General features: G+C 39.1%; 1 protein-coding gene across 3 annotated transcripts in view; it reads right to left on the reverse strand.

The window, feature by feature from the left end:
- The window catches only part of apeh1 (acylaminoacyl-peptide hydrolase 1), an 83,634-nt gene that overhangs the window by 12,777 nt on the left and 43,847 nt on the right, over positions 1-27,010 (reverse strand). For all 3 annotated transcript variants that reach the window (XM_043708398.2, XM_087994489.1, XM_043708397.2), the window contains exons 9-18: positions 23,850-23,890; positions 22,113-22,234; positions 16,536-16,596; positions 14,325-14,422; positions 13,283-13,334; positions 13,052-13,146; positions 12,290-12,428; positions 10,707-10,790; positions 9,822-9,902; positions 5,926-6,014 (exon numbers count right to left, since the gene is read on the reverse strand). In XM_043708398.2, coding sequence (XP_043564333.2) covers positions 5,926-6,014; positions 9,822-9,902; positions 10,707-10,790; positions 12,290-12,428; positions 13,052-13,146; positions 13,283-13,334; positions 14,325-14,422; positions 16,536-16,596; positions 22,113-22,234; positions 23,850-23,890 — 862 coding nt within the window. The remainder of the gene's footprint in view (positions 1-5,925; positions 6,015-9,821; positions 9,903-10,706; positions 10,791-12,289; positions 12,429-13,051; positions 13,147-13,282; positions 13,335-14,324; positions 14,423-16,535; positions 16,597-22,112; positions 22,235-23,849; positions 23,891-27,010) is intronic.

Here is a 27,010-nt window from a genome sequence, read left to right on the forward strand (position 1 = left end):
AGTCTTACTGTGTGTTAGCTTTTATTAGTAGAGGGATTGAGTTTTGGAACCATAAGGTCATGCTGCAGCTGTATACAACTCTGGTGCAGCCACACTTGGAGTATTGTGTATAATTCAGGTCACCACATTATAGGAAGGATGTGGAAGCTTTGGAAAGGGTTCAGGGGAGATTTTCTAGGATCTTGCCTGGTATGGAGGGAAGGTCTAAAGAGGAAAGACTGATGGACTGGAGGCCGTTTTCGTTAGAGAAGAGGGTTGAGAGGTGACTTGAGACATTTAAGATAATCAGAGGGTTAGATATTTTGGACAGTGAGAGCTTTTTTTCCTCTGATGGCGATGGCTAGCACAAAGGGACATAGCTTTAAATTAAGGGGTGACAGATACAGGACAGATGTCAGAGGTAGTTTCTTTACTCAGAGAGCAGTAGGGGCATGGAACGCACTGCCTATAACAGTTGTAAACTTGACAATTTTAAGGCCATTTAAGGTCATTGGATATATATATGGAATCATGTAGGTTAGATGGCTTTAGGTAGGTTTTGCAGGTTGACACAACATCAAGAGCCGAAGGGCCTGTACTGTGCTGTAATGTTCTAGGTTCTGTCTTATGTCCCTCAATCAGGTCATCCTTCATCCTCCTCTGCTCTTAAAAACAACCCAAGCCAAGGCAGCCTCTCTTCATAGCTAGAACACTCAAAATGAGGGAACATCCTGGTGAATCGATTCTGCACCCCTCCAGTGCAATCACATTATCCCCATGATGCCATGACCAGAACCATACTCAGTACTCCAGCTGAAGCCTAAACAAAGTTTTGTACAGCTTCAACATAATGTTCCTGCTCTTATGATTTATGCCACAATGTCCATATGCATTTTTAACCATCCTATTGTCTGCCTTCTGAAATCTGTGGACAAGCATCCAAGATCCCTTTGTTCCTCTGAGCTTCCTAAAGTCCTGCAATTCATTGAGTACTCCTTGTCTTGTTACTGCTCCCAAAGTACATCACCTTGTCAGGGTTAAACTCCATTTGCCATTGAACTGCCCATCTGAACAATCCATCTATGTCTTAGTGTAACTTAAGATTTTTTTCTCACTATTAGCCGCCCATATATTTTTCATATCATCCACAAACTTATCATTCTCACATATTCTTATCTGTATCATTTACACAAACAATAAACAGACAGCACGATCCCTACGGTACACTGCTGGACACATTACCTCCAGTCAGAAACAGGTCTTCTACCACCACCCTCTGCCTCCTGCCACTAAGCCAATTTTGGATTCCTTGTTCCTTCACCTTGTTGATCAGTCTCTCAGAAGAGGCCTTGTCAAAAGCATTGTCAAAATCAGTATAAACTGCACCACTCTAATCTACACACTTGATCACTCATTGAAAAATTCAATCAAATTTGTTAGGCATGATTCAGCTCTGACAAAGCCATGCTGACAATCCTTGATCAAAGCTTGCTTCTCCAAGTAGAGATTAATTCTCTCCTTCAGAATTTTTTCCACAAGTTTCCCTACCAATGGTGAGAGACTCACTGGTCTGTAATTCACAAGTTTATCCCTACCAACCTTCTTGGAAAAATGGAACCACATTAGCAATACTGGAGTCCTCTGGCACCTCCCCTCTGGCCAGACAGGAAATAAAGATTTGGGTGAGTTCTTGTAAATTTCCCTTCTCCCCACCCCACCCCACCCCCCCGACTCCGACCACCCCCCACAGCAGCTTGGGATAACTAATTTAGACCTGGGAATTTGTCTATTTTTAAGCCTGCCAAAACCTCTAATACGTTCTCACTCCCTAAATCAATTAACTCATGAAACTCACATTCCCTCTCCCCAAATTCTGTACCCACAACTTCTTTCTCCCAAGGAAAAACACAGTACTTGTTTAATGCTATACCAATGCCCTCTGGCACGACACACAGATTGACCCTTTGGTCTTAAATAGGCCCAACTCTTATATCCTCTTACCCTCAATATACTTATACAATTTCCTGGGATTCTCCATAATTTTACTTACTGTGTCTCTATTGATCCATTCTTTCGTTCACCCTTTATTTCACTTTTTGTATCTAATATGACATGTCATTCAGTACTCTAATTCAACAATCTTCTCTGCCCTTCCTTTTTTATTTCTCAATACTTTGGCTCAGTTGACTGACTTGTGTTGCACAGTGATACCAACATCACCGGTTCAATTCCTGTTCTGGCTGAGATTACGATGAAGTCCTTGCTTTTTAACCATCTTCCCTCAGAGTGGTGACCGCCTCTCTAAATGAGAGATCAGCCTCTGGTCCTTTGGAATTATGGCAACTTTCACTTTTATCTAATTGATTAAAGATGATTCACTGTTTGGCAAGATGGTCTGTTGTTTGCCAAGTCCCCCATTGGCCTTGCTGCTATACGATCAGCTTTCACTACCCCAGTTTTGTGGGCTGAAGGATACAGAAACAGCTTAGGGACATGACATGCTCCAGTTCTCAAATTCCTGCAATTAATATGAAGTTATTTTCAAAATTCGTTTTTTTCTGTATTGTTTACAATTGTATATATTCTGAAAGTATTGCTCCATAAATCAGTGGCCTGAAAGAGTTAACTAAAAAGCTTTCGAGTAGTTCCACCCACTGGTATATAAATGTCTGTCTCTGGGTAGAGCTAGTCAGTTCTAAGCTAATTAGCTTGTTGTTAGTGCTTCCTTAGATATAATGCTTGCTTCGATGTAAAACATGTGGTTCTATAGATCATTCCAACAAACATGATCAAGCGTTGATCTTACTGCTCAAGAAACAAACCTTAAAAAAAATCAGCATATTTTACCATTGAAAAGTCAATTACAAGTGCTGCTTCATGATGAATTACACTGTGGTACTTGCTGAGAATGAATGAACCTTATAATGGTTTCAAATACAACGTATGGCTCATTTAATGTTGTAGAATGCTCATTTCTATTTTACTTTATCCAACAATTAAAGATTCTATTTCAAAACTGAAAACAATTTAAAAAAAATACAAACACTATACAAGTACGTAATGAATCGGAACTGTTGCAGCACAGCAAAGAATAACCAGTGAGATTTTCCTTGTATCATAAAATCTTCATTCCAGAACACGTGATCATAAGGGAAGCAATATCTAAGTTTCATAACAGAAGATTAGCATGAATAGCAAAACAGAAAAAGTTATGCTGGCTGGAAGAGTGGACAATAATGTGGCAAACCTAAATCAACAAGTAAAGATTTACATTTCAGAAAGACAAGACAGATTTGAAAGTTATGCTAAACGGCAATGCTCTCAAAGAGTAGCCTAATGGATTTCGATTCATATTGGAATGCAGATATTTAAAAGCAGTACTGCAAATTTTTTTACAAAGTGATTTGGATTTTTGCTTCCCATGTAGAGATGTTAAAAGGTCAAGAAAGAACAAATGTTAAATCACTGTAAGAAATTCTTCAGAATGACAGTTGGAGGACTCTTTTGTTTTACTCACCCCATTTTCAAAATGAATTAGAACCATGACAACTGTTCAGAAGGATCATCAGTGAATATATTTATGATGAAAAACAAAATCACTTGTACTTGAATAGTTAAAATTGAGGGATACTGTAGTAACCTCGCCACCTCCCAATCCGCTTTCTTTCTCTGTTTACTTTTGATCTTTTTCTTTTCTTCTCCCCACATTTTCTTTTCTTTTGCTGCCTCCAGTAGCAGGAATGCCAGTACAAGTTGGACATAGCTCCATCCCAGCCTTAGGTCTCCTGATATACAAGGAACAGGTCCTGGACTGATTCCCCTGGCCCAGACATGCAGGCTAGGCCAAGACCCCAGGTCTGCAGCTGCACTGGGAATCCTGAAGGCAGAGAAAAACAGTCTTGGCCTGGCGTGGCTGTCTCCCAGCATAGAGGTCTTGTCCCCAGTGTGGAGATCTTCTTTGACGTCTAGATATTCCAGTGACCTGGCAGGTGGTCTCATCCAGGAGTGATGTTATCGGCATGACATGGTGGTCTTCTTCAGCAGAGGCTTCCAGCCTGGTATCCAGCAGCCTGGCAAGGTGATCTCATCCCAGCTGCATCTTTAGGGTATTCCATTGTTCCTAAATCAGCTTTCCCCAAGCCCAGGAGCCGTTAACTGAACTGTGATGAACTTTGTCTTAATCTTACTTTTTTAAAATTATTATGTATAACGTCTGTCATTGATGCACATGCCGTTTTCTCTGTATTTTTCATGTAAAAGTACTTGATAATAAATTTTTATTCTAGCAGACCAATCATATATTTACAAAACATTTGTATTTATTTACACTGTTCCTTATATGTTTAGATATTCCAAATTAGTTGTCAATTCTATAATTATATATTGTCTATGCAATATTCTCATGGGGTAAATTCAGCTGCCATGTCCATATACAGCCAATAAGAAAATCAGTTAAACTATCAGTTGTATCAATTAAGGGATAATAACTGCGCAAGAAAATTCCACAATCTTCTCTGCATAGTCAACATCACAGGATCTTTCAAAACAAAGATATACAGGGGAACCTCGATTATCCAAATGCCAATTATCCGAAAATCAGATTATCCGAAGGAGATCTTGAGGTCCCGATGGAAACATTACATCAAAGACGTGTTTCCAACACCGATCGCATCTTTTGTTTACAGTGATTAAACAGGCACCGTCTCCAAATGACGGACTGCCCGCGCCCTCTCTCTCTCTCTCTCCACCCCCCACACTTTCCCTGGAGTTCTACAGAGGGGTGTACCCTAAACCCCCCCTTCCCCAGATAATCTCTCCAACATTGTCCTGTACAGGGCAATGGTGGAACCTGTCTAAAAGTAAAAAGTATGTGTGTGTTGCGTGTGCGCCTTTGGAGACTTACCCCACAAAGGCAGCAGCAGTCGTGTTGTTGGTGTCCAGTCCAACTGCCCTGGAGAGGAGGCTGGTGTACATGGTACTGGGGATGGGGAGATGTTGCACGGGGTGGGGGCAGGGGGAGGTGTTGCACACAGTTGGGGGCAGTGTTGGGGGCGGGGCAAGGTGTTGCAGGGGGTTGGAGACGGGGGCGCGGTGCTGCAGGGGGTTGGGGTCGGGGGGTGGTGTTGCACTGTTTCGGGGGCGGGGGCGGTGTTGGACGGGGTTGGGGGCAGGGGCAGCGGGGCCTCGTGCACTATGTGCTGCTGCAGTCTCCTGAACGGGGATCAGACTTTAAAAACTCCGAGGCCCAGAGGAAAGGCATTTAAATCGATTAACCGAATCATCGATTGTCTGAACAAAACAGTGCCCGCCCATCACGTTCGGATAATCGAGGTTCCCCTGTACTCTGATTAATGTTATAACTGAAAAACAGCACCTCAATCATGCAGCAATCCCTCATCATTGCTCTCAAGTATCTGTTTGTTGAAAATGGCACTACAGTGAATGGCTCTGGGAGAAAGGCAAGGAGTGGAGTGAGGTTTGGACACCCTTTCTGTAAAAATCAGAATTTGCAGAATATAAAAAGAAAATTAAAGAGGTGGCTCTGGGACTTATAAATAAAGTAAATTCTTGTCCATTAATATTCAAAAACATTGTTCCTTCTTGCAAATGTTGTTCGCTTCTTCCCACACCAAAAATGAATGACAGATATTAACAATAACAGAGTTTGAGTGACAAGACTCAAATCAATATGTACCTTTAAGCTCGGTAGTCACCTGTTCAAACATTTTTATTTTCTGGCCGATTCTACAAAACAAAGACTTTGACACTGCTGCCTAACTGGGACATAAGCAACAAAAAACTCTTACGGAAAACAAACTTTCAACTTATTTTAAAAGCCAGCCAGAAGGTCTCCTTTGTGAGCTGCAGTATTGCTTGTTAATTTTTCAAAAGTGGTGAGCCAGCATCTATTAATGTATAAATTATCCAAACTGAACAGTTCATTACCTGTACATCTTTTACATCTTGGCTCCCAACATTCCCAGGCAGAGAATAGATGCAGTCCTGCCCAAAGCCTGCCGAGCCTCTGTAATTTACTGTAAAATAGGGTCAATGAAATCTACATTATTTATTTTGAACAGTGAGGAACAAAGGAAATTTGCAAATACTGGACATCAAATATACTCAATGTGCTAGAAACATATACCATCCATCTAAGCAGCAATTAACAGAATGGACCTATGTTTCAGGAGAGCTATCACTAGCCAGAATGAAAATCTGTTTTTAGATTCTGATGAGCCAAATGTATATTTCCAACATACTGTTTCCACTCTTAAGAGTGCAGGAATTAAGTTCAGTGAAGCAACTTATTCTGCAAAGAAAATACATGGCTATGACACAATGTGCCTTAAGGGAAATTTTTCTATATTAATAGATTCACTTTTTAGGGAACAGTAATGTAGTTTACAGTCACTGAAATCCATTGAGTACAGATGGAGTAAACATGGTTGCACCTTTTTTCACAAAATCATCTGACACTTGCCATTAATCCCACTACAATTCTAAAGAGCTGCATTTTTAATCTAAAAAGGGCTGAGCACTCATTGATATTGAACTTTTTCAGTCAACAACACAAGACATTATGGCTATTAGTCTGTGCTGATGGATTAAAGAAACAGATCTATTAGATACATCCTGAAATAGATAATTTTCAATTCATAAATCAGAGATAATAATAGGGAGTCCCTGCTACAATAGGATCTGCTGATGCGGGACCCAGAGTAACCTCTTGGATCCCAAAAGTTAAAGTTAAATTTAAATTTATCTTCCCAAAACACATTTTCAGAACATTGTTGAAATGTAATTGTTCCACAAGTTTAGAATCAGCCAACGAAATGGCAGCCTCATGATTAATTAAGGTGTTTTTTTTCCCCTGTATTGTGGTCAAATTTGCTTTAATACCCATACACTAGTGCAAAATGTGTACACCAATCCTCACCAGAGGCAAGAGGGATGGATACAGATGATAAAAAGCGAGAAGACCACTCCACCTCAACTCTATATACCGAGATGTACCAGGAATCAAACCGGACGAATCAAGAGAGGCAAAATATAAAATGAAGTGCAGGGATGACCTGGTAAATACGTGAATCTGCATGTAGTACATCAGCAGATAATGAGGACAGTGCATAGTGAATGAGAATAGCAAGCAGTTTTCACCTTCATTTTAGAAGTTAAAAATCATTGTCCTGATACAAGGAGGGCACTACACAAGCATTTCTTTAAAACAGAGAATGAGGTTTGAAGATCTAACATTTTGTGGGTAACTTAAAGCTAAATAAGAGTTGAGAAGAATATTGATAGAGACTCATGAAAGCAAAGGAAGAAAGCATGAAATACCATCAACATGGAATTGGTGCATCAAATAGTAATCCAAGGGGACAACCCTATTTGGCCCTCATTTTCAAGCTCAGGTTTGGAGGTTTTTGCCACCAAGAGAATTAACTATCAATGCTCCAGTAGTGCGTGCGGAGCAATGGAAGAATAGTTCGTGAGATTCAGGGAACAGCACTTCACAATTTAGTGTCAGAGGACAGCAACAGTCCTCAGAAAATCCAGCAACAAAGTTTTCTACTTGCCACAACTACATACAAAACATTTTCTTAAGGAGATTGATTAGCTAAGAATGTGTACCTGTACCTATGGTCCTATTTAGTTTGGGTCATTCAACTTCAAATAAATCAAAACTTTAGTCTTAACCAAGATAAAGCTTAGGTTTTTAACAAAACACTGCTGTGAATTACACAAGTAGTAAAATTTCTAACTAAATATGCAAAAGAATGGAATTCAGATAAACACAAAGATACTTATAAAAGATAAAACTCTGTTCTGTTCTTTGGCTTTTAGTTTCAGGCCTATAGTATGCAGCTGAAATATTAGTTACTTATGGTAAAACTATTCAATTTCAAGGGCTATATTCAGCAAGTATGATGGCTTCTGTTGATGAATAATCAGAGTTTGTTTCTGTAAGTACAGTAGCTCGAGGGATGAGTTGAGGTTCTTTTCCATGTTTTTTTTGGGCACAATATTTGGAAAAACTACCTGATGTTGTTAGTTGAGGCAAGAGTGATGACTGAAGCTGGTTTCATAGGAAGTATAGTTCGTAAGTTTGCAGATGACACCAAAATTGGAGATGTAGTGGATAGCGAAGAAGGTCACTTCAGAGTACAAAAGGATCTTGATCAGATGGACAAATGGGCTGAGGAGTGCTTTTTCAGAACCTTGCTTTTTTTTTAATACACTTAACGGTGGGTCCTGGGGAATGTTGCTGAACAAAGAGACCTTGGAGTGCAGGTTCATAGATCCTTAAAAGTAGATTCACAGGTAGATAGGATAGTGAAGGCGGCATTTGGTATGCTTTCCTTCATTGATCAGAACATTAACTACAGGAGTTAGGAGGTCATGTTGCTGCTGTACAGGACACTGGTTAGGCTACATTTGGAATATAGCGTGCAATTCTGGTCTCTTTCCTATTGGAAGGAAGTTGTGAAATTTGAAAGGGTTAAAAAAGATTTACAAAGATGTTGCCAGGACTGGAGAATTTGAGCTACAGGGAGAGGCTGAAAAGGCTGGGGCTGTATTCCCTGGGTGTCAGAGACTGAGGGGTGACCTTATAGAGGCTAATAAAATCATGAGGGGCATGGATAGGATAAATAGACAAGGTCTTTTCCCTGGGGTGGGGGTGTCCAGAACTAGAGGGCACAGGTTTAGGGTGAGAGGGGAAAGATATAAAAGGGACCTAAGGGGCAACTTTTTCATTTAGAGGGTGGTGCATGTATGGAATGAGCTGCCAGAGGAAGTGATGGACGCTGGTACAATTACAGCATTTAAAAGGCATCTGGATGGGTATATGAATAGGAAGGGTTTAGAGGGATATGGACTAATTGCTGGCAAATGGGACTAGATTAGGTTAGGATATCTGATTGGCATTGACAAGTTGGACCAATGGGTCTGTTTTCATGCTGTACATCTCTGACATCTTTGCAAAAAATGGCTCATACCAGTTACTCTTTAATACGGTTCAAAATAGCTGATTGCCCAAACTGTCAAACCATGCTTCCGCATTAGAGCGCTGGAGCGCACTGTATTTTAGCTAAGGCAATTAACTTGCTCACAGTCTCACCCATCGACTTGAATGATAAACATCTTATGTTTTGAGATGTAATAAAGAGCTATTCATACTACTGGAGAAAGCACTATCAATGAGTTTCTGTTTCTCTCCCTAGAAATGGGTTTTGCATTTCGAATGTCTCTTGTGATCCACCTTGACAAACACAGCCTGGTTTCAAGCACAGTGAAATCCACAAGAGAAGTCAAGTGACTTTTGGGAGCCATATTTAAATCTCCTTTGTGCCCATTATTTAAAAATGACATTAGTCATGAAATCTATAATGTTATAAATTCATGTACTCAAATAACATTTCGTGTTGAAGATACACCGAAGAAGAAATTTGCAATCATGAGATGGAACCAGTAGAACAAAATATTAAAAGCTAAGACGTTGTAAAGAAGATAAGTCACCAAGATGGCTAAGTTTAAACAGATCAAAGCAAAGTCAAGTCATCTTTCACTATACTAAAACTGCTCTACTTAACACTGTTTCAAGGTGGTGACTCTTGTTCAATCATTAGCTCTGACAAAGGGTCACCAGTCTGGTAACATCAACTCTGTTTTCTCCCCACAGATGCTGCCAGATCTTCTGAATTTCTCCAGCAATTTCAGTTTTTGTTTCAGATCCCAAGGACATAGTCCAACTTAGATTGGGAAGACAATTTACACTCGACTGTTGGAACACAGCCTCAGCCTTTTTAGTAGATCAGGAGTTTGCCATTTGCATTACTTACCGAGTAGCACAACAAATCCTAGCCTGCAGAGTGCGACAGGATACAGCAACCATTCTGCTATAAACACGGAATGTGGTCCACCTGTACACCAAAAACACAAAGGTCAGATAGCGCCAGTAGTTCAGCATATATTTCTCTGATTAAATGTTCCTCTATTCTTGAATTTCTTTATTGAGGGCAAGTGATAGAAAATGTCCAAAGTGGATATGGACAAGTACTAGAATATAATGGTCTGACAAGCCTGATTTCATTCAGTACAGCCAAGTACTGATATCATATTCTCAAAAAAAAAAGTTAAACATGTGATGTCAAGTGAAAGACAAAATAGCACCTGACAGTTTATTAATATCCAGTGCAACTTTATACAGAAATGGCTTGGTGCAGACTGACTGCACTCAAGTTACATGCTTCCCATTTAAGACAGAACTTTTCTAAAGGGTACGCTCTCCCTGAATTGAGTAAACTGGCTTTATTTACTTTCCTGTGATATTTTACTGAGTTTTTCCATTTTCTTTGTTCTTCTCTATCACGTTACATTAACCAAGTCTAAATATCATCCTATTTTTAATATCAATAACCTCTGACAACATTAAACTGGAAATTAAGTGCACTCCAAATTATCCATAAAATAAAACTGTTCAACCTGTTTGGAATGAACCGAGAACCATGAAAGGAACACAAAGGAAAAACATTAAATGTTGGAAGTCTGACAATAAAACAGAAAATGTTGCAACTAGAGTAGTTCAGTGCTGAGTCAATATAGGTGAACAACTCATTCGAAATCAGTTTGTGTTTCTGCAATGTCACATGCCTGACTTGCACAACACCAATCCCACTTCAGATAATTTATGACAGTGCATGCTTCAAGCAATCATTTTAACTCACCATGTGGCCAAACAATCAACGGATGTGAGGCACCTTCTTCCATTTCTCCTGGTTTTAACAGGATACCTTCAAAGTCCATTGCAGCTAAATGAAAAGAAAATGAAAAGTTGCTACTTTATTTCAGGCACCACGTGAAATTGTTCTAGCAGTCAGCTCTCACTCCTGCAGGTGCAACAAGTTACCCTGAGAGGGTACAGACTAAAACAGTTTCCCTGACACGTAACATTCAAGCAAAGCTAACTGCTTAGTTGAAATTAACTGCCTGCTATCAGATTAACATCATAGAGCAAAGCACCCTCTACCCTACTCAAATATGCATGTAAAATAGGGCATGACAAACATCACACCAGTCTCCAAAATGACTAAAATGAGAATGCATGGAAATAAGCAGTCCACCTGCCATATTGAAATTACTACTCAACACGCTATTGAACTTCTAATCAACTCAATGTGAATTTTTTTTAATTACATGTTGGATATCTTGGACACTGGATGTGAAAACATTTGGGAATATTTCACAGCAGCGATTACAAGACAGCACAAAGGTAGAAGAAAAGGCATGCTACAGGGGTTACAGCTGAATGCAGCAGTGGATTCTCAGCATCAGCATCAGCAGTTTTGTTCAAAAATTTATTTTTAGCCTTTCATGAATTTTTGAGAGATTCAGACTGCAGCGGTCCTTTAAACTTGCAGCCATGACTAACTTCCTGTTTGCAGCATTACCCCACTGCCTCATAATATCCTGGCTTGCATTTCCAATTGGACACAGAACCTCTTGCTCCCCCTCCCCCACCCCAAGCCCATTGAAAATCCAGCTCTAATTTCTATTATCACAAAGCAACTCAGTTTGAACATATCTATTAAGAATTAACATGCTCTTTTATAATGGAATTGTGAGTATTTGCAAGGTTGAAATTTCAGAGAATAAAGAGTACTCCAACTTGGCAAGTAAGTTGCTGGCTTACCCGGTTCTTAGGGAATTAAATGTCAGAGATATTTCAAACTCATTGATAGTTCATATCAATGCTTGCAAACAGCGCAAAAGACCATATAGACAATTGGGCCATATCAGCATATCAGTACGGAGAGACACCATCAAGTAAGGGTCAAATTTGCTAGAAATGGCTATTTCCTTTTCATTAATAAACAACATCAAAGAAGTGTCAGAACTTTCTCTCTAATTTCCTCCGACTTCTCTGCTGAAAAAAAAAGCCTGACAAGTGCCATTTGACTTCTGGAAACTTGGCAAAGTGCATGAGGCTTGACAAAATGTTGACTAAGATCAATATCAAATATGAATTGGACATCAGAAAGATGGCAGATGGCAGCAAGAGCCCTATTGGGAACAGCATAAATGAAGACGAAACAAAGGATTTTCATTGCCTATTAGTCACTCTATTGCTGAACATATTTTAACCAGCGCAGCCACTGGATGAAGCACCTATGAGTTACCAAATGCACAGAAAGAAAACAGGCAGCTAACAGAAAGAGTAAAAGAGTAAAGAGTCACTTAAAGTCAAATAAATAGTATTAAAATGAAAAGCAAATGCTGGAATATAGCAGCTTCTTTTGTCCCTACTTACGGAATTTAGGATTTTGCTGTTCATGCGGGGGTGTGAAATTCAAAATATTCCACTCTATGGTTGGCAATGGTTCAGCTTCATCTAGTGCCACCCAAATGATTCCCTGCTCTTTGCCAGGAGCAGGCAGAAAGCCCACTTTCTATGAGGAATGAAACAACATGTTAAATTTCCGTATTCTACATTAATTAACTATTTTGTTAAACATGAACCTAAAACATAATTTCTAAACACAAAGTTCTAAAGTGATTAGCACAACACTGATTCATGGGAGCAGTTCAGGTGAAGGGAGGTTTGGTTTCTTTATTTCTGGATAAGCTTCCACTTGCTCCTTATGAACTCAATGATAAATCGGTAACAGGTCATACTGGCAGTTAATGGCCACTTTATAAGTAATGCTAGCATTAACAAGATCACCTCAATTCAAACAAAGTAATTGAATATATCCATGCAAAGTAACTCGAAAGCAAAACTGTTACATAAACTGCTGAATCTTTGTACGTACAAATTATGAAATTTAACCCCAAATTTAGATTATTGCCTTTAATTTGCTCAAAATTGCATAGTTTGCTACATTTCCCAGTAAAAACAATGGATTAAATGTCAGTATATGCTTAGACTCTTCAATTCACAAAATTATACCTAGTACAAACATCCCCCAGCACATGAGATATTGACATGAGTATGTGAACAAGCTGTCATTTTATTGTATATATCATGCATTTCAAGGATCCAACGATTGTTCTGCAGTTTCAGGCTTCTTACCAGACTGGGAGGACAGTTAGGCGATGAGCATGTAACTACCATCAGATCTTGGTGTATAGCCAGTAGCGTCCAGCTTCCAGCAACTGAATTTGAACCTGTAACACAAACCTTCCAATTCACCAGGGTGCCATTGGACAGAAGACATTCAAATGAAATGAAGACAACCTGCAAATAATATTTGTAGGAGTGGAAGGCTAAATACAGTCAATGAAAAAAAAAACTTAAATTTACCACTGGTAAGGGATGTCAAGCTCCCTGTTGTAATGTTTATTACGAGGAGATCCTGAAGAGAAAGCAAAAGCAAATATTAAGATTTGTAGTAGATTTCTCAGCTCAGGTCATTTTTCTGCTCATCCTTAAAATCTTAGCATAACAAAAGGATTCAATAATATGGTTCCAATTTTATTTAAATTAGCAAGTTAAAAATAAACTATTCAAATGGATTTTATTTTAACGTGACAATAAAAATGTAAAATATGTTACCCTGAAATCTTCCTGAGATGGAACAACATAACCAGATTCAAGTAACAATAAGATACATTTCTGGAGAGTAAAGGATTGGCAGACATGATAGGAAAGTAAGTATGATTGAACTGATCCTGAGGAAGGACAAGCATGATCAATTATTCATTTTCAAGAACTCAAACGACTAATTATATAATATTCCAGGACAAGGTTTCATAATTACCAACTTGTAATAATTTAAATGAAAATCCTTTACAAAAGCCTTTGTTGAAAACTGATTTGAATTGCTTAAATTTCCTATCTAGGCTACCACATTCAATAAATTTCCACAGGCTGACACAGAATATAACTTGTTGGTACTCTGTGCCAATTGAATCATACTACCAGAAGATATTTCCAGCATTTCTCATTTTTTCTTTAAATTTCATCTCTGGACCTCTGGCTGATTTCCAAAAGATACCCTAAAACTGAATGGGTTCAGATCAAAATTGGGTCAGCAAAAGCCACAAATGCACATACTACACTCTAGTACCTTATGTCAATGAAGACTTACCAAGTGAAATAGCCACCCTAGACCAATTGTGCATATTTCAGTAATGCAGCTTGATGCTGGTAATATTAGTATGTGAAACTAAAGATGATTAGACAGATACTAGCTTGCTTGAGAACTTAATCTGACATGACTAGAGCTAGAAGAAGCCAATACAACCTTCAAAAAAAAAAAGAGCTGCAATGGCTCAAACCTGTCAAACACAGAAAAAAAAATCTTTATTACCTCTTAGTCACAACCATCATTAGATAAGATTACCTTTCTGCTTCTCTGACACGTATCAATGATAACCCGCTGGCTGTCCATAGCCCAGCAGCTCTGTGCCAGTGCTGAAGAGTAAATACCAGTAAATCCACCTGAAATAAATCATTTTTAACAAATCCAATCACAAATCAGCATATATAAATTTCCTAGGTAAAATCTTAAAATCTCACTCCAAACCACACTCCTCACTTCAACGCCATTGTCAAAACTGAAGATTAGCATAACAATTAACAAGATTTTAAATTTAATTTTAACGTTGCACTACTGTTTAAAATTACTTTTTAAAATCTAAGCATTTCCCTATTGATATTTTACAAATTCAATAACCTTGTTAGGTTTTGAGTGTGTTTTTTTTCGATTCATGGGATGAGTGTGTCAATGGCTGGGTTAGTATTTATTGCCCTTCCCATAAGCCCAGGGTGACACAAGAGAACTAATTAATTAATTAAAGGAATTAATCACTATAGGTCTGGAGTCACATATAGACCAGACCAGCTGAGGATTGGGGCAATTTTCTTCGCTAAAGGACATTAGTGAAGCAGGTAGGCTTTTCCAACAATCAACAATGGTCATCATTACTCTTAATTCCAGATCTTTAGTGAATTCAAATTCTACCATCGGCTGTGGCAAGAATTGAACTAGGTCCCAAGAAGATTACCCGAGTCACTGGATTAACACCCATCAATAATACCACTAGGCTATCGCTTCCTCTACACATATTGATACTGGCAATTGCTAACAAAACTTCAAAGTGAGATGAGAGGTGGGAAATTTACACAATGGAATGGGTGCTTTATCATTCCACATTCCAAGAAGTAATGCTATGTATGATTAAAATTAAGGAACTGTAACTGAAAGAGAAAACCTAATCCATCTTAAGTAGAAGCTCAGGGTAAGCTTCAAGCATGGACCCATCCCATATGGAAATCAAATACTCAATAGAACTTTTAGAGCTACGATATTATTCTCCCAGGAATGTATGAAAACCTCATTTCTGCCGATTTCCCAGTAAGCATCTTTCTTAATAGAGGTTTTATTCTACACAGTTAAACAGCACACAACACCAGGTTATAGTCCAACAGGTTTATTTGGAAGTACAAGCTTTCAGAGCGCTGTTCCTTTATCAGGTAGCTAGTGGGCAGGATCATAGAACACAGAATTTTATAGTAAAAGATCAAAGTCATAAAACTGATGTGACGAAGGATCGGCATTCCGAAAAAGCTTGTACTTCAAAATGTACTTATTGGACTATAACCTGGTGGTGTGTGATTTTTAAACTTTGTTCACCCCAGTCCAACACTGGCACCTCTACGTTATTTTAAATTGGAGGAGGTTAAGCCATTTTACAAGGCAGTTCACCAAGTATTGCCATCAAGAAATGCAATAAATATATTTCCACAATGCACTTAACTGACATGTTTTAGTAAGCTCAATATTAAAATGGAAAGCTGAGATGTCTTTTCTTGAAAATGTGTGTTTGTCTAAAATAACTGGCTAAGTAACTGCAAAAAAAACAATTGCACAGGCTCATCTGTTTGATTATAAGTGCAGTGCAAGAAATATACCATTTTTTGTAGAAAGAATACAGACAATAAATAAAGGGTGTGATTATGAAAGACGTGCAAGATCAGAAGGACTTGTGCGTAAATCAACAAAGGTGGCAGAACAGGTTTGGAGAGCAGCCAATAAAACATAAGGCATCGTGGGATCAATTCGGGGCATAAAGTACAAAAGCAAGGAAGGCTTGTTAAACTTGTATAAAACACTGGCTTAGTTTCAAATTACACAGTGAATCAAGTTCTGGATATCACATTTGGCAAAGGCACAAAAGTATTAGAGAAGATCCAGATTCTTGTAAACTGTTCCAAGAGACTGCAGAAGCTAGAACTGTTCTTGGAGGAGAGAAAAAATAAACAAGGCGGGGGGGGGAACAGAATCTAATAGCAATATCCAAATTCATGAGACATCTATACAGATTGTAGAAAGCTGCTCTCTTTATAGATGCAAAGTAATTGTCAAAAGAAACAATGGCAGCATGAGAAAAACCTCTTCACACAAGCTGTGACTAGGATCTGGAATGCACTTTCTGAATGTGCATATAATGTAAATGCTAATATATTTTGAAAATAAGCAATCTACAGGACAATTTGAAACATCACAAGGTGTACAAAATTAAAAACATTTATATGCTAAAGTTTCACTTACTTTTATTTGGTCGTGTCACAATGTCCACCACAGTAGAAGTCACTTTTGTGTACCAGTCATACTGAAAAAGAGCAAATATTGTCATGATCATTTGCTTTTCTAGTCTGATATAAGTAAATTAAGACAGAATGCCTTTTCTCTCCTTTAGTTGTCAACCATTACCATTCACCTTCACATGGTTTCCTCTTTCTCCAGGACAAAAGTAGATATGATGAGAGAACAGGACAAGAGCAATGTATCAGTGTGACACTGACCACACTTTAAAGAAAAGACTAGACACAAAACATAATTAGAGAGGCAAAGAGAAAGACAGAGGATGTTGGAAATTTGATAAAATGAGAAACTGTTGGAAATACTTAGCAGCAACTGTGGAGAGGGAAATGTAATTAATGGGCTGGATTTTCACCCATTTGGGGAAAACCAGGGACCTTTAAAATAGCAGACCGAATCCAGAATCAGAAATTTCATACCCTATTTCTAGAGGCTTCCATTTTAGCCAGTAGGAGAAAAGACAGCAGGACAAGATTTGAAGTACATGAGAAATATAAATTGGCCAGGGCATTAAAACTCAAAGTAAAGGCCAAACAAATTGAATTTACACTCAGGAACAGCCTCAACTCCACTTTTTGGAGATTTAAATGCTCACGGAGAGGAAATAATGTCTGCAAAACTTGCCAAATGAATTAAATTCCCTGCCCATGAGATTTTAATACAAAAAAAATGCTTGTCTTTGTCTACAAGCACAAGAAAGTAATCTGGGTGTGAGGGGGTGACTTCAAGAGAGTCTAATAGTTAACAACACATCTGGGTCAAAGTCTCACAGAATAGAGGCAGGTCTTTAAAACACTTTGCCTTCGCAGCCTGAAACCATCTCTGATTTGCAATCGTGGGCATCAGGACTAGTTCTGTACTCCTGTACCACTGAAGTAATTGGTTCCAAGGAGTGCATGCTGAGCTGGAAAATTTCTCAACTCAACACAACTACCGATAACATGAAAATTCATTCTAATTTTTCAGATCAATTGCTAGTCAACAAAAAACTGGAAAATTATACACATGACAGGTCTAATGCAAGTAAAGCATTTTGGGAAAACAAATATTAGCAGGACTTATACACTTAATGGGAAGCTCCTAGGGTGTGTTGCTGAACAAAGAGACCTTGGAGTGCACGTTCATAACTCCTTGAAAGTGGAGTTGCAGGTAGATAGGATAGTGAAGGCGGCGTTTGATATGCTTTCCTTTATTGGTCAGAGTATTGAGCACAGGAGTTGGGAGGCTATGCTGCAGCTGTACAGAACATTGGTGAGGCCACTGTTGGAATATTGCATGCAATTCTGGTCACCTTCCCATCAGAAAGATGTTGTGAAACTTGAAAGGGTTCAGAAAAGATTTACAAGGATGTTGCCAGGGTTAGAGAATTTGAGCTTTAGGGAGAGATTGAATGAGCTGGGGCTGTTCTCCCTGGAGTGCCAGAGGCTGAGGGATGATCTTATAGAGGTTTATAAAATCACAAGGGGCATGGATAAATAGACAAAGCCTTTTCCCTGAGATCGGGGAATCCAGAGCTAGAGGGCATAGGGTGAGAAGGGAAAGATATAAAAGAGACATAAGGGGAAACCGTTTCCACGCAGAAGGTGGTGCGTGTATGGAATGAGCTGTCAGAGGAAGTGATCGAGGCGAGTACAATTGCAACATTTAAAAAACATCTGGATGAGTATATGAATAGGAAAGGTTTGGAGGGATATGAGCCAGGTGCTGGCAGGTGGAACTGGATTGGGTGGGAAATCTGGTTGGCATGGACAAGTTAGAGTGAAGGGTATGTTTCCGTGATGTACACCTCTATGACTCGATATGGGTCAGGAAAAATAGAGGGAGGGCAAAAAAAAAGGACAATTTATAGAGAAAGACTAAAGGTGGTGACATCCCCTTTAAGGGAACAAAGGAAATGGCTCCAGATGACAATGGAACATGCAGAACCATTATCAAAATATACCTTTCAAAAACACAGTAGGGCAGTACAAAACAAACTGGGACAAATTGTCAAACTCAATGTTAAGTCCAGAAGGCTGTAAAGTAAACAAGGGTGTTATACTGTACTTCATTAGAACAGTGTTGGAAGCCAAGGGGTAAGAAGAAGTCAGAATGGGAGTAAAAAGGAAAACTAAAACAACACATGACCGCAAGCTCAGGGTAGTGGATGGAATGGAAGCGTTCTGTGAAATGGTGGCCTCTCAAAATAAATGCCAACTTTGTATTGACCCTCTTAACTACCAACTCAACCTGCAAGATAACCTTCAGAGAATCCTGGACTTGGACTCCCAAATCCCTTCAGATTTCTGAGTTTTCTCTCTATTTAGAAAATAGTCCATGCCTCTATTCTTCCTACAAAGTGCATGACCTCATACTTTCCCACTTTGTATTCCATCTGCCACTTCTTTGCCCACTTTCCTAACCTGTCTAAATCCTTCTGCAGCCTCCCTGCCTCCTTCATACTACCTGTCCATCTGTCTATCAGTTTGCTTAGTATTACTTCCCGAATGATTGTACTTTCATTAAGCTCCTCTCCCCATTTCACCTCCTGAATGGAATGTTTCCAATATTCTCAATTCTGAAAACAAAAGCAGAATATTTGTTCATTTGTTCTAACAATTCCTTATTATACAACTAACTCTCCATTCTTCCTCTTGAGAGGCCAACACTCATTTTACTTACTTGCTCCTTTATTTCAATACCTGCAGAAACTCACTATTCCCTTTTACATTTCTAGGTAATCATATTCCCACTTGAAATTTCTCTCTCTTAATTAACCTTACATCCATTCTCCACTTTCCTTTATGTTCTGACTAATCATTTGATCTGCCACTCACCTTTCTGCAATTTTATGCTTTTTCCTTAAGTTGGATATCTTTCCAATTTCTTTAGTTAACTACAGATAATGGATTCTTTAGATTTTTTTTCTTTTTTAGTAGGAACAGGTTGGATTTAATCGGGGAAATCAGGTTTATGGATCTTGAGGAGGAGGTTTGGAGATAAGAGTTGGAGGCTATGGAGGGAGGAGGAGACGAGATCAGTGTTAGGCTTGGAAACAATAGATTAATTTTTGGTGCTAAAAGGATATTTAATTGTATTCAGATGGTAGACCTTAACTGGGACCTGATCTGTACTAATTAATAAGGATAAGGGGCTCTTATGCCACAATGTTTAAGCCCTTACTTTTCAGCCAGAAGGTTAGGATTCAAGTTCAGCCGAGAAGTCAAGTCTTACTTCAAATGCATAGCAGCTTGGTTAGACTGCACCTGAAATACTTTGCGCGATTTTACTCTCCTTATCTCAGGAAATATATTATTGACATACAGGAAACACAACAAACGTTTGTCAGACTTGGTTCCAGTGTGATGGGACCATCCAAAGAAGAGACTAGGCATACTGGGCTTGTATTCCCTAGAGTTTCAAACAATGAGAGATGATCTCATTGAAACCTGCAAAATACTTAAGGGGATAGACATGGTAGATGCAGATAACATGTTTTTCTTGGTTGTTGAGTCTAGAATCAAGAGGCACAATTTAAAAATGAGGCACAATGCCACTTGCATTTTAGATGAGGAGAAATTTGTTTACCAGTCAGCAGTGAACCTTTGGAATTCTCTACTACAAAGTTCAGTGGAAGCTCAAATTTTGATTATATATAGAGACTGACACATTTCTAATTACCAACAGCATAGAGTTATGGGGATGCGGTGATTAAACGGCATTGAAGTATTCAATCGGCCATGATCATATTAAACAGCGGAATGATTGGCCTACTCCTACGTTCCTGTGACTCAGAAGGATATCATAACTTTTAATAAATGTATTTGGGCATGTTATGTAAGGGGTCTTGAGGTGCAATAGTAGTGTCTCTACCTCTGAATATATTATAACATGCCCAAATAGGTTTAATTTTGTTTAATAAACTTATAAAAATGACAGGCTAAAACCACAGAAATCATGCACCTCAAGATGCAAGAACTGATGAGCAGCTCTATGAGAAAAAAAGCTCTGAGTTCGAATCAAAATGAGGCTCTATTATCCTTCATTGAATTTAAGCTAGGCATGTTAGCATCATGGTTTGGGGGAGATAGGAGTTAGTACTGGAGAATTGGTATTTAGGCTCTGCTGGGTATAGACAGTACACTGAGCAACAAATGTTGTTAGCAGTTTTGATGTTAATGTTAAGGTTCGACCTGAAAGAAGGCTACTGCATGTTCAAAAGATTGATTACAATGAGTGAAGAGAACAGAGCAAGAGAGTGTTGATGGCATGATTCAGCTCTCAAATGAACAAAAAAAGTATAGATGTCGAGACATGGTTCCGAATGGAGTTTATGAAACTAGATCGTCCAGTTCACAAGGAAATAGAAAGAACAGAAAAATGTTGTTTCACTGTTTTGCTGGGTCTTCTTGTCCTACTATTTTTAAATCTGGAGATAAAACCCAGAGTCCCTGGAAAGCACTTCTCTCTAGCAGTTTACTCAAAAAAATTAACAATTCCAATAACAGCATCAATAATTTCTGGAGTGGGATTTCTGAGTAGCTGGGAAGAGTTCTGAAAATTAGGGATGACTTAATTTTTGAGTGAAGTATGCTTTGTTGGGTAGAAAATGCTACTTTACAGGCTGCAGTTCAAAAGCAGTCTTGTTTCATCCATGTGATGGAGACCAATTGAGCAAAGGAGCTGGGGAAGGGGAGTCTGATTGAAAAAGGGGTCTGGTCATTTGACAAAGAAAATAAGTTAGCTTCTGGAACTAATACTTACCTTGTCCAGACAGGAGACCACACCTCCTTTAAGCTGCTTGGTTTAATCAAGTCAAGGGAGTGTTAAAGATGAACAGAGAGATTCTGAATTGTGCAGCCTCAAGAAAATATTGATGTGAGTTGCAAGCTTCTTGGATAGGTTGGTCATCTACACACACAGCACACCCCGTTAAAATCAGAAGTGTTGAGATTGGCGGGTTCATGATAGATTTGCATCAGGTTTGAGATTACGACCCGACTCAAACCCAACATTTTTTTTTTGATTTGGGGATTGGAGTTAAGATTATTTCCATTAGCTTTTGTATCACAGAGAACAAATGTTGGACAGTGGTGAGTTAATTCCATGTTCTTCGGTGACCAATGCTGCAGCAACCAGTGGAAATCAAGTGCAACAGGATTTGCTTTTGTTGTCTCAATTCAAATGATGAATCATTTTTATTTCGGCAATATTCATAATCTTACAAACTACTTCAAGAGTCAATATGTTCAACAGAACAGGGGAAAAAAAAAATCCTGTTTTACATCCAACAATTTTACAAATTTTGATTTGGGAACCTGCCTAATGCCAGATATGCTGGCACCTCTCAAACTATATTACGAATTGTCTCCCTTAAATAGAGATGTTTATGACCTCTGAAAGTGATTATTGACCGACTACCGGTAAGCACCATCTCTGTTTTCTGCTGGTGCATCACAAAGTTAAAAGCTGCCATAATGCAACACATCAAGTTTTTAGAAAATATACTTTTGTAGTGTATGAGTGTATTTTATATTAAATACTAACCATGCAAAGTCTGCTGCACTGTTGGTGGGGTCCACCTACATCACTTTCTAAATAGATAATGCGACACTTGTCAGGACTGAGTCGAGGAGACCAAACAGCATTTGTTTGAGATGCAAGTTGCACTGAGGGAAAAAACACTCAACATGAACATGAATGGCACGTATATTTCAAAAGGACATAAGAATAAATTTTCTGAAACCTTACTTACAATACCAACTCTCAATATCTGGTTAGAGGTCAGATAATAGGTATTTTGTGAATTAGGCCCACCGTTGTGATTGATGTCATACAAACCTGAGTTGGGATTACACCTGGAATTTAACTCAATGTCTTCCTAACAATAAACTTGCAAATAACAAGCATAAGGTTCTGCCACAGATGTCATTACCTGCAGCAAAAACAACAGTTTGCTTGTATTATAATTGAGGTGATCATTGAAATGATCTCCATCCCCAAACAAAGGGTTTGTCAAACATTTTTAAAAAGATTGTAACATCTTTAGAGGTGCACTATCAAATTATCATTTAATGGCAATATCATGGCGAGGTGTAGTATTCACTATAATATTCTGCTTGTTCAGGTTATTTTTGCAATTCAGTGGACTAGAACCATGACTGTCATGAGATTGCACGTGCAACCTCCACACAATATCACTTACAAAATAGAAAACTTCCCCTTCTGTCAAGCAGTTCAGTTGATGACATGGTCAATTACAATTGCAAACTCAAGATAACACAGGACTGCATATCACTTACAAAAAGACCAACAAAGTCAACACAACGGCATTCACACTCTTTATTCCTAGATTGCCTGATGCATTTTCCTCATCACTTGCGGAGACAGAGTTATGTTTTAATTTCCTCACTTCAAAAAGAATGCTGCATGGAAGCCACATTGCTGAATACTAATTCCACAATGTTAAACCTGCACAGGAAAAAGGCAGACTCGGCCAATATTCATTCTACAAGTACACCAGAACTGCAAAAAGAGGAAGAACACCTTGACAATGTATTCGCTAAAAACGGATACCCCCACAATTTCATCAACAGATGCCTAAGGGAAAGACAACGGAATGAGGACATACCACAACCCAAAGGACTAGCTACATTACCATACATCAAAAACATTTCTGAACTGACAGCCAGACTACTACGACCACTAGGACTCATAACAGCACACAAACCAACAGCCACTCTCAGACAACTCACCAGGACAAAGGACCCGATACCCAGCATGAGCAAAACCAATGTAGTGTACAAAGTCCCATGCGAGGACTGCACAAAACACTACATAGGACAAACAGGAAGACAGCTAACAATCCGCATTCATGAACACCAACTAGCCACGAAACGACATGACCAGCTATCCTTAGTAGCCACACACTCAGATGACAATCAACATGAGTTCAACTGGGACAGCACTACTATTATAGGACAAGCCAAACAGAGAACAACCAGGGAATTCCAAGAGGCATGGCACTCATCCACAGATTCAATCAATAAGCACATCGACCTGGACCTAATATACCGCCCACTGCGGCAGACAGCTGGAACTGACAACCGGAAGCGGCAGAGACAAACCACTATAAATGCCGGAGGTAACATCACAGAAGTGCTTCACAGGAGGCTCCTAAGCACTAAGGATGTCACCTAGACAGGGGACGAAACTTCTGCAACACAAATTCCCAGCTTGGCGAACAGAACCACAACAATATTTCATTCAAATCAAATTGCTTACCACAGTTACCACCAGTCAGATCTACATAGTAAAGTCCAGACCTAGAAGGGAGAAAAACAGATTAACATAATGATAACATAATGTACTTTCATAAAAATATTGAATAGGAGCACAAGGATATACAAGATCTGTACCATACTAGCCAGGTAACGATCTAACAGAACTCAAAAAAGGCACTGAAAATATATTATGGCAAAGGGAAAGTTATGGAGAACATTTTGCACATTTATTACTGTAACAAGATTACTAAGAAAAATAAGCTATTATAGACCAATTGCCCATGCTTCATAGGAAACTACAATTGTCATTACAAGTATCTCTAAAACCTAATACTCCTAAACATGATTCTGCGATAACTAATGTTTGAAATGCTCTGTGCGTACAATCCTCCCATGAAAAAGTGGATAACTTCAGACGTATCCACATTATATGCCTGTGCCATGCTCTTGACGAGATGGTCTCTCTAAATCTCCTTGAAATGTCTTTTCCTCCCTATCACAACTCAAAGTCTCAAAGTTGTGTTACCCACGAACTTGTAAATATTATAATTGGTCCCCACATCAAACATTAGTTATTCGGATTGCGAACAGCTGGGGCACAAGCACCGATCCTCATGATACACCATCGGTACAGCCTATTAACGTGAGAATAACCTAGTTAATTCAATTCTGATTTCTGCTCATTAATCAATTCTCAATTTATGCTGGGAAAATACCCCAATTCCATTTGTTTACTAACTACATGTGAGAGATTGTCAAAGTCTTGTGAAAATTCAAATACACCATATTCAGTGGTTCCTCCTCAATTCTGCCACAGTCATAGAGCTTGTACAGGCAAGAGAGAGGCCCTTTGGATCATCATAAAATACTGAAGCCTTCCAAATATCAAGTATGAATCTTTAGTTCTTAGGTGGCAACCATTTCCCACAATCAAATAACCAATTCCTTTCTCAAGATGAAGTCTAACTGAGCTTTTGCCACAAAAATGGATACTCTCTAATCCCAATGACAATATTTTTACAAACATACTGCCACATTTATTTTCACAACTTGCATGGCAGTTCATCATCACCTTTAGGGTTAACCCTAACTCTCACTTTATTCAAGGTATTTGTCTTTGCTGAAATGCTTAAATAAAACAAAAGGCAAGTATTCAACAGAGTATATATGTATCACTACGGTGTGTGTTGCCAGCTCTTCTAGCTCCAGCACAACTAATGACTTTTTCACTGGAGGACTCTAACTCAAACCACATCTCTTCTAAACATGCATTTCCACAGTAGTTACATAAAAAAAGTAGGAGCACATTACGAATACTTGAATATCAAAGGGGCAGGAATGGTTGTTGGATGTTCCAGGGTTTGGATGTTTCAAAAGGAATAGGGAGGGAGGTAAAAGAGGTAGGGGAGTGGCATTCCTAATCAGGGATATTATAACAGCTATGGAGAGGGAAGTTGTCAAGGAGGGTTTGTCTACTTAGTCATTATGGATGGAAGTCAAACAGGAAAGGAGCGGTCATTTTATTGGGAGTTTTGTACAGACTCCCAAATAGCAACAGAGACACTGAGGAGCAGATTTTTAAAAAGTGCAGAAGTAATAGAGTTGTTATCATGGGTGACCAACTTCTCTCATACAGAATGGAACCTCCTTAGTGCAAATAGTTTGGATAGAAATGATTTTGTCAGGTGTGTCCAGGAAGGATTCCTTACTCAATATGTAGATAGGCCGACAAGAGGGGAGGCCATAGTTGATTTGGTGCTTGCCAACAAACCAGGTCAGGTGTCAGATCTTTTGAATGGGAGTGCATTTCGGTGATAGTGATCACAACTCTCTGACATTTATTACAATCATGGAGAGGGATAGAAGCTGACGATATGAGAAAGTATTTAACTGCAGAAGGGGAAAGTACATCACTATTAGGCAGAAACTATGGAACATAAATTGGGAGCAGATATTCTCAGGGAAATGCATGGCAGAAATGTGAAGGTTGTATAAGGTGCACTTGCTGATAGTGCTGTATAGGTTTGTCCCACTGAGGCAAGGAAGGAATGGTAGGGTGAAGGAACCTTGGATGGCAAGAGATGTGGAACATCTAGTCAAGAGGAAGGAGGCGGCTTACTTAAGGTTGAGGAAGCAAGGATCAGACAGGGCTCTAGAGGATTACAAGGTAACCAAGAAAGAACTGAAGAATGGACTTAGGAGAGCTAGTAGGGGGTATGAAAAATCCTCGGCGGGTCGGATTAAGGAAAACCCCTAGGTATTCTACGATTATGAGAGGAACAGCGGATGGCCAGAGTGAGGATAAGGCTGGTGAGGGACAGTGGAGGGAACCTATGCCTGGAGTTAGAGGTAGGGGAGGTACTTAATGAATACTTTGCTTCTGTATCACTAGTGAGATACTGTCGTTTATGAGGACAGCGTGAACAGGCTGAAATGCACGAACAGGTTGATGTTAAGGAGGAGGATGTGCTGGAAATTTTGAAAAACATGAGGATGGATAAGTCCCCTGGGCCAGACGGGATATGTCCAAGGTTGTTACGGGAAGAGAGGGAAGAGATTGCTTTGGTGATGATCTTTGCATCCTCACTGTCATTGGAGTAGTACCAGATGATTGGAAGGTAGTAAATGTTTTTTCCTTGTTCAAAAAAAGGGAATTGAGATAACCCTGGGAATAACAGATCAGTCGGTTTTATATCAGTGGTGGGAAAACTATTGGAGAGGATTCTGAGAGACAGGATTTATGATTATTTGGAAAAACATAGCTTGAAAAGAGATAGTCTGCATGGCTTTCAGAGGGGTAGGTCATGCTGCACAAGCCTTATTGGCTTCTTGGAGTCTGTGACAAAACAGATTGACGAAGATATAATAGCGGATGTGGTGTTCATAGATTCTAGCAAGACGTTTGATAAGGTTCCCTATGGTAGGCTCATTCAGAAAGGAAGGATGCACAGGATACAGAGAAATTTGGCTGTCTGGATACAGAATTGGCTGGCCTATAGAAGACAGAGGGTGGTAATAAGTGGAAACCATTCAGCCCTGGAGCTTGGTGACTAGTGGTATTCCACAGGGATTAGTTCTGGGACCTCTACTATTTATGATTTTTATAAATGACTTGGATGAAGAAGTGGAAGGAGTTGATTAGTAAGTTTGCCAATGACATAA

The sequence above is a fragment of the Chiloscyllium plagiosum genome, unplaced genomic scaffold (genome assembly GCF_037043375.1).
Source record: "Chiloscyllium plagiosum isolate Xiang-an unplaced genomic scaffold, Cpla_swu_hap1 HiC_scaffold_14, whole genome shotgun sequence".
NCBI lineage: Eukaryota > Metazoa > Chordata > Chondrichthyes > Orectolobiformes > Hemiscylliidae > Chiloscyllium > Chiloscyllium plagiosum.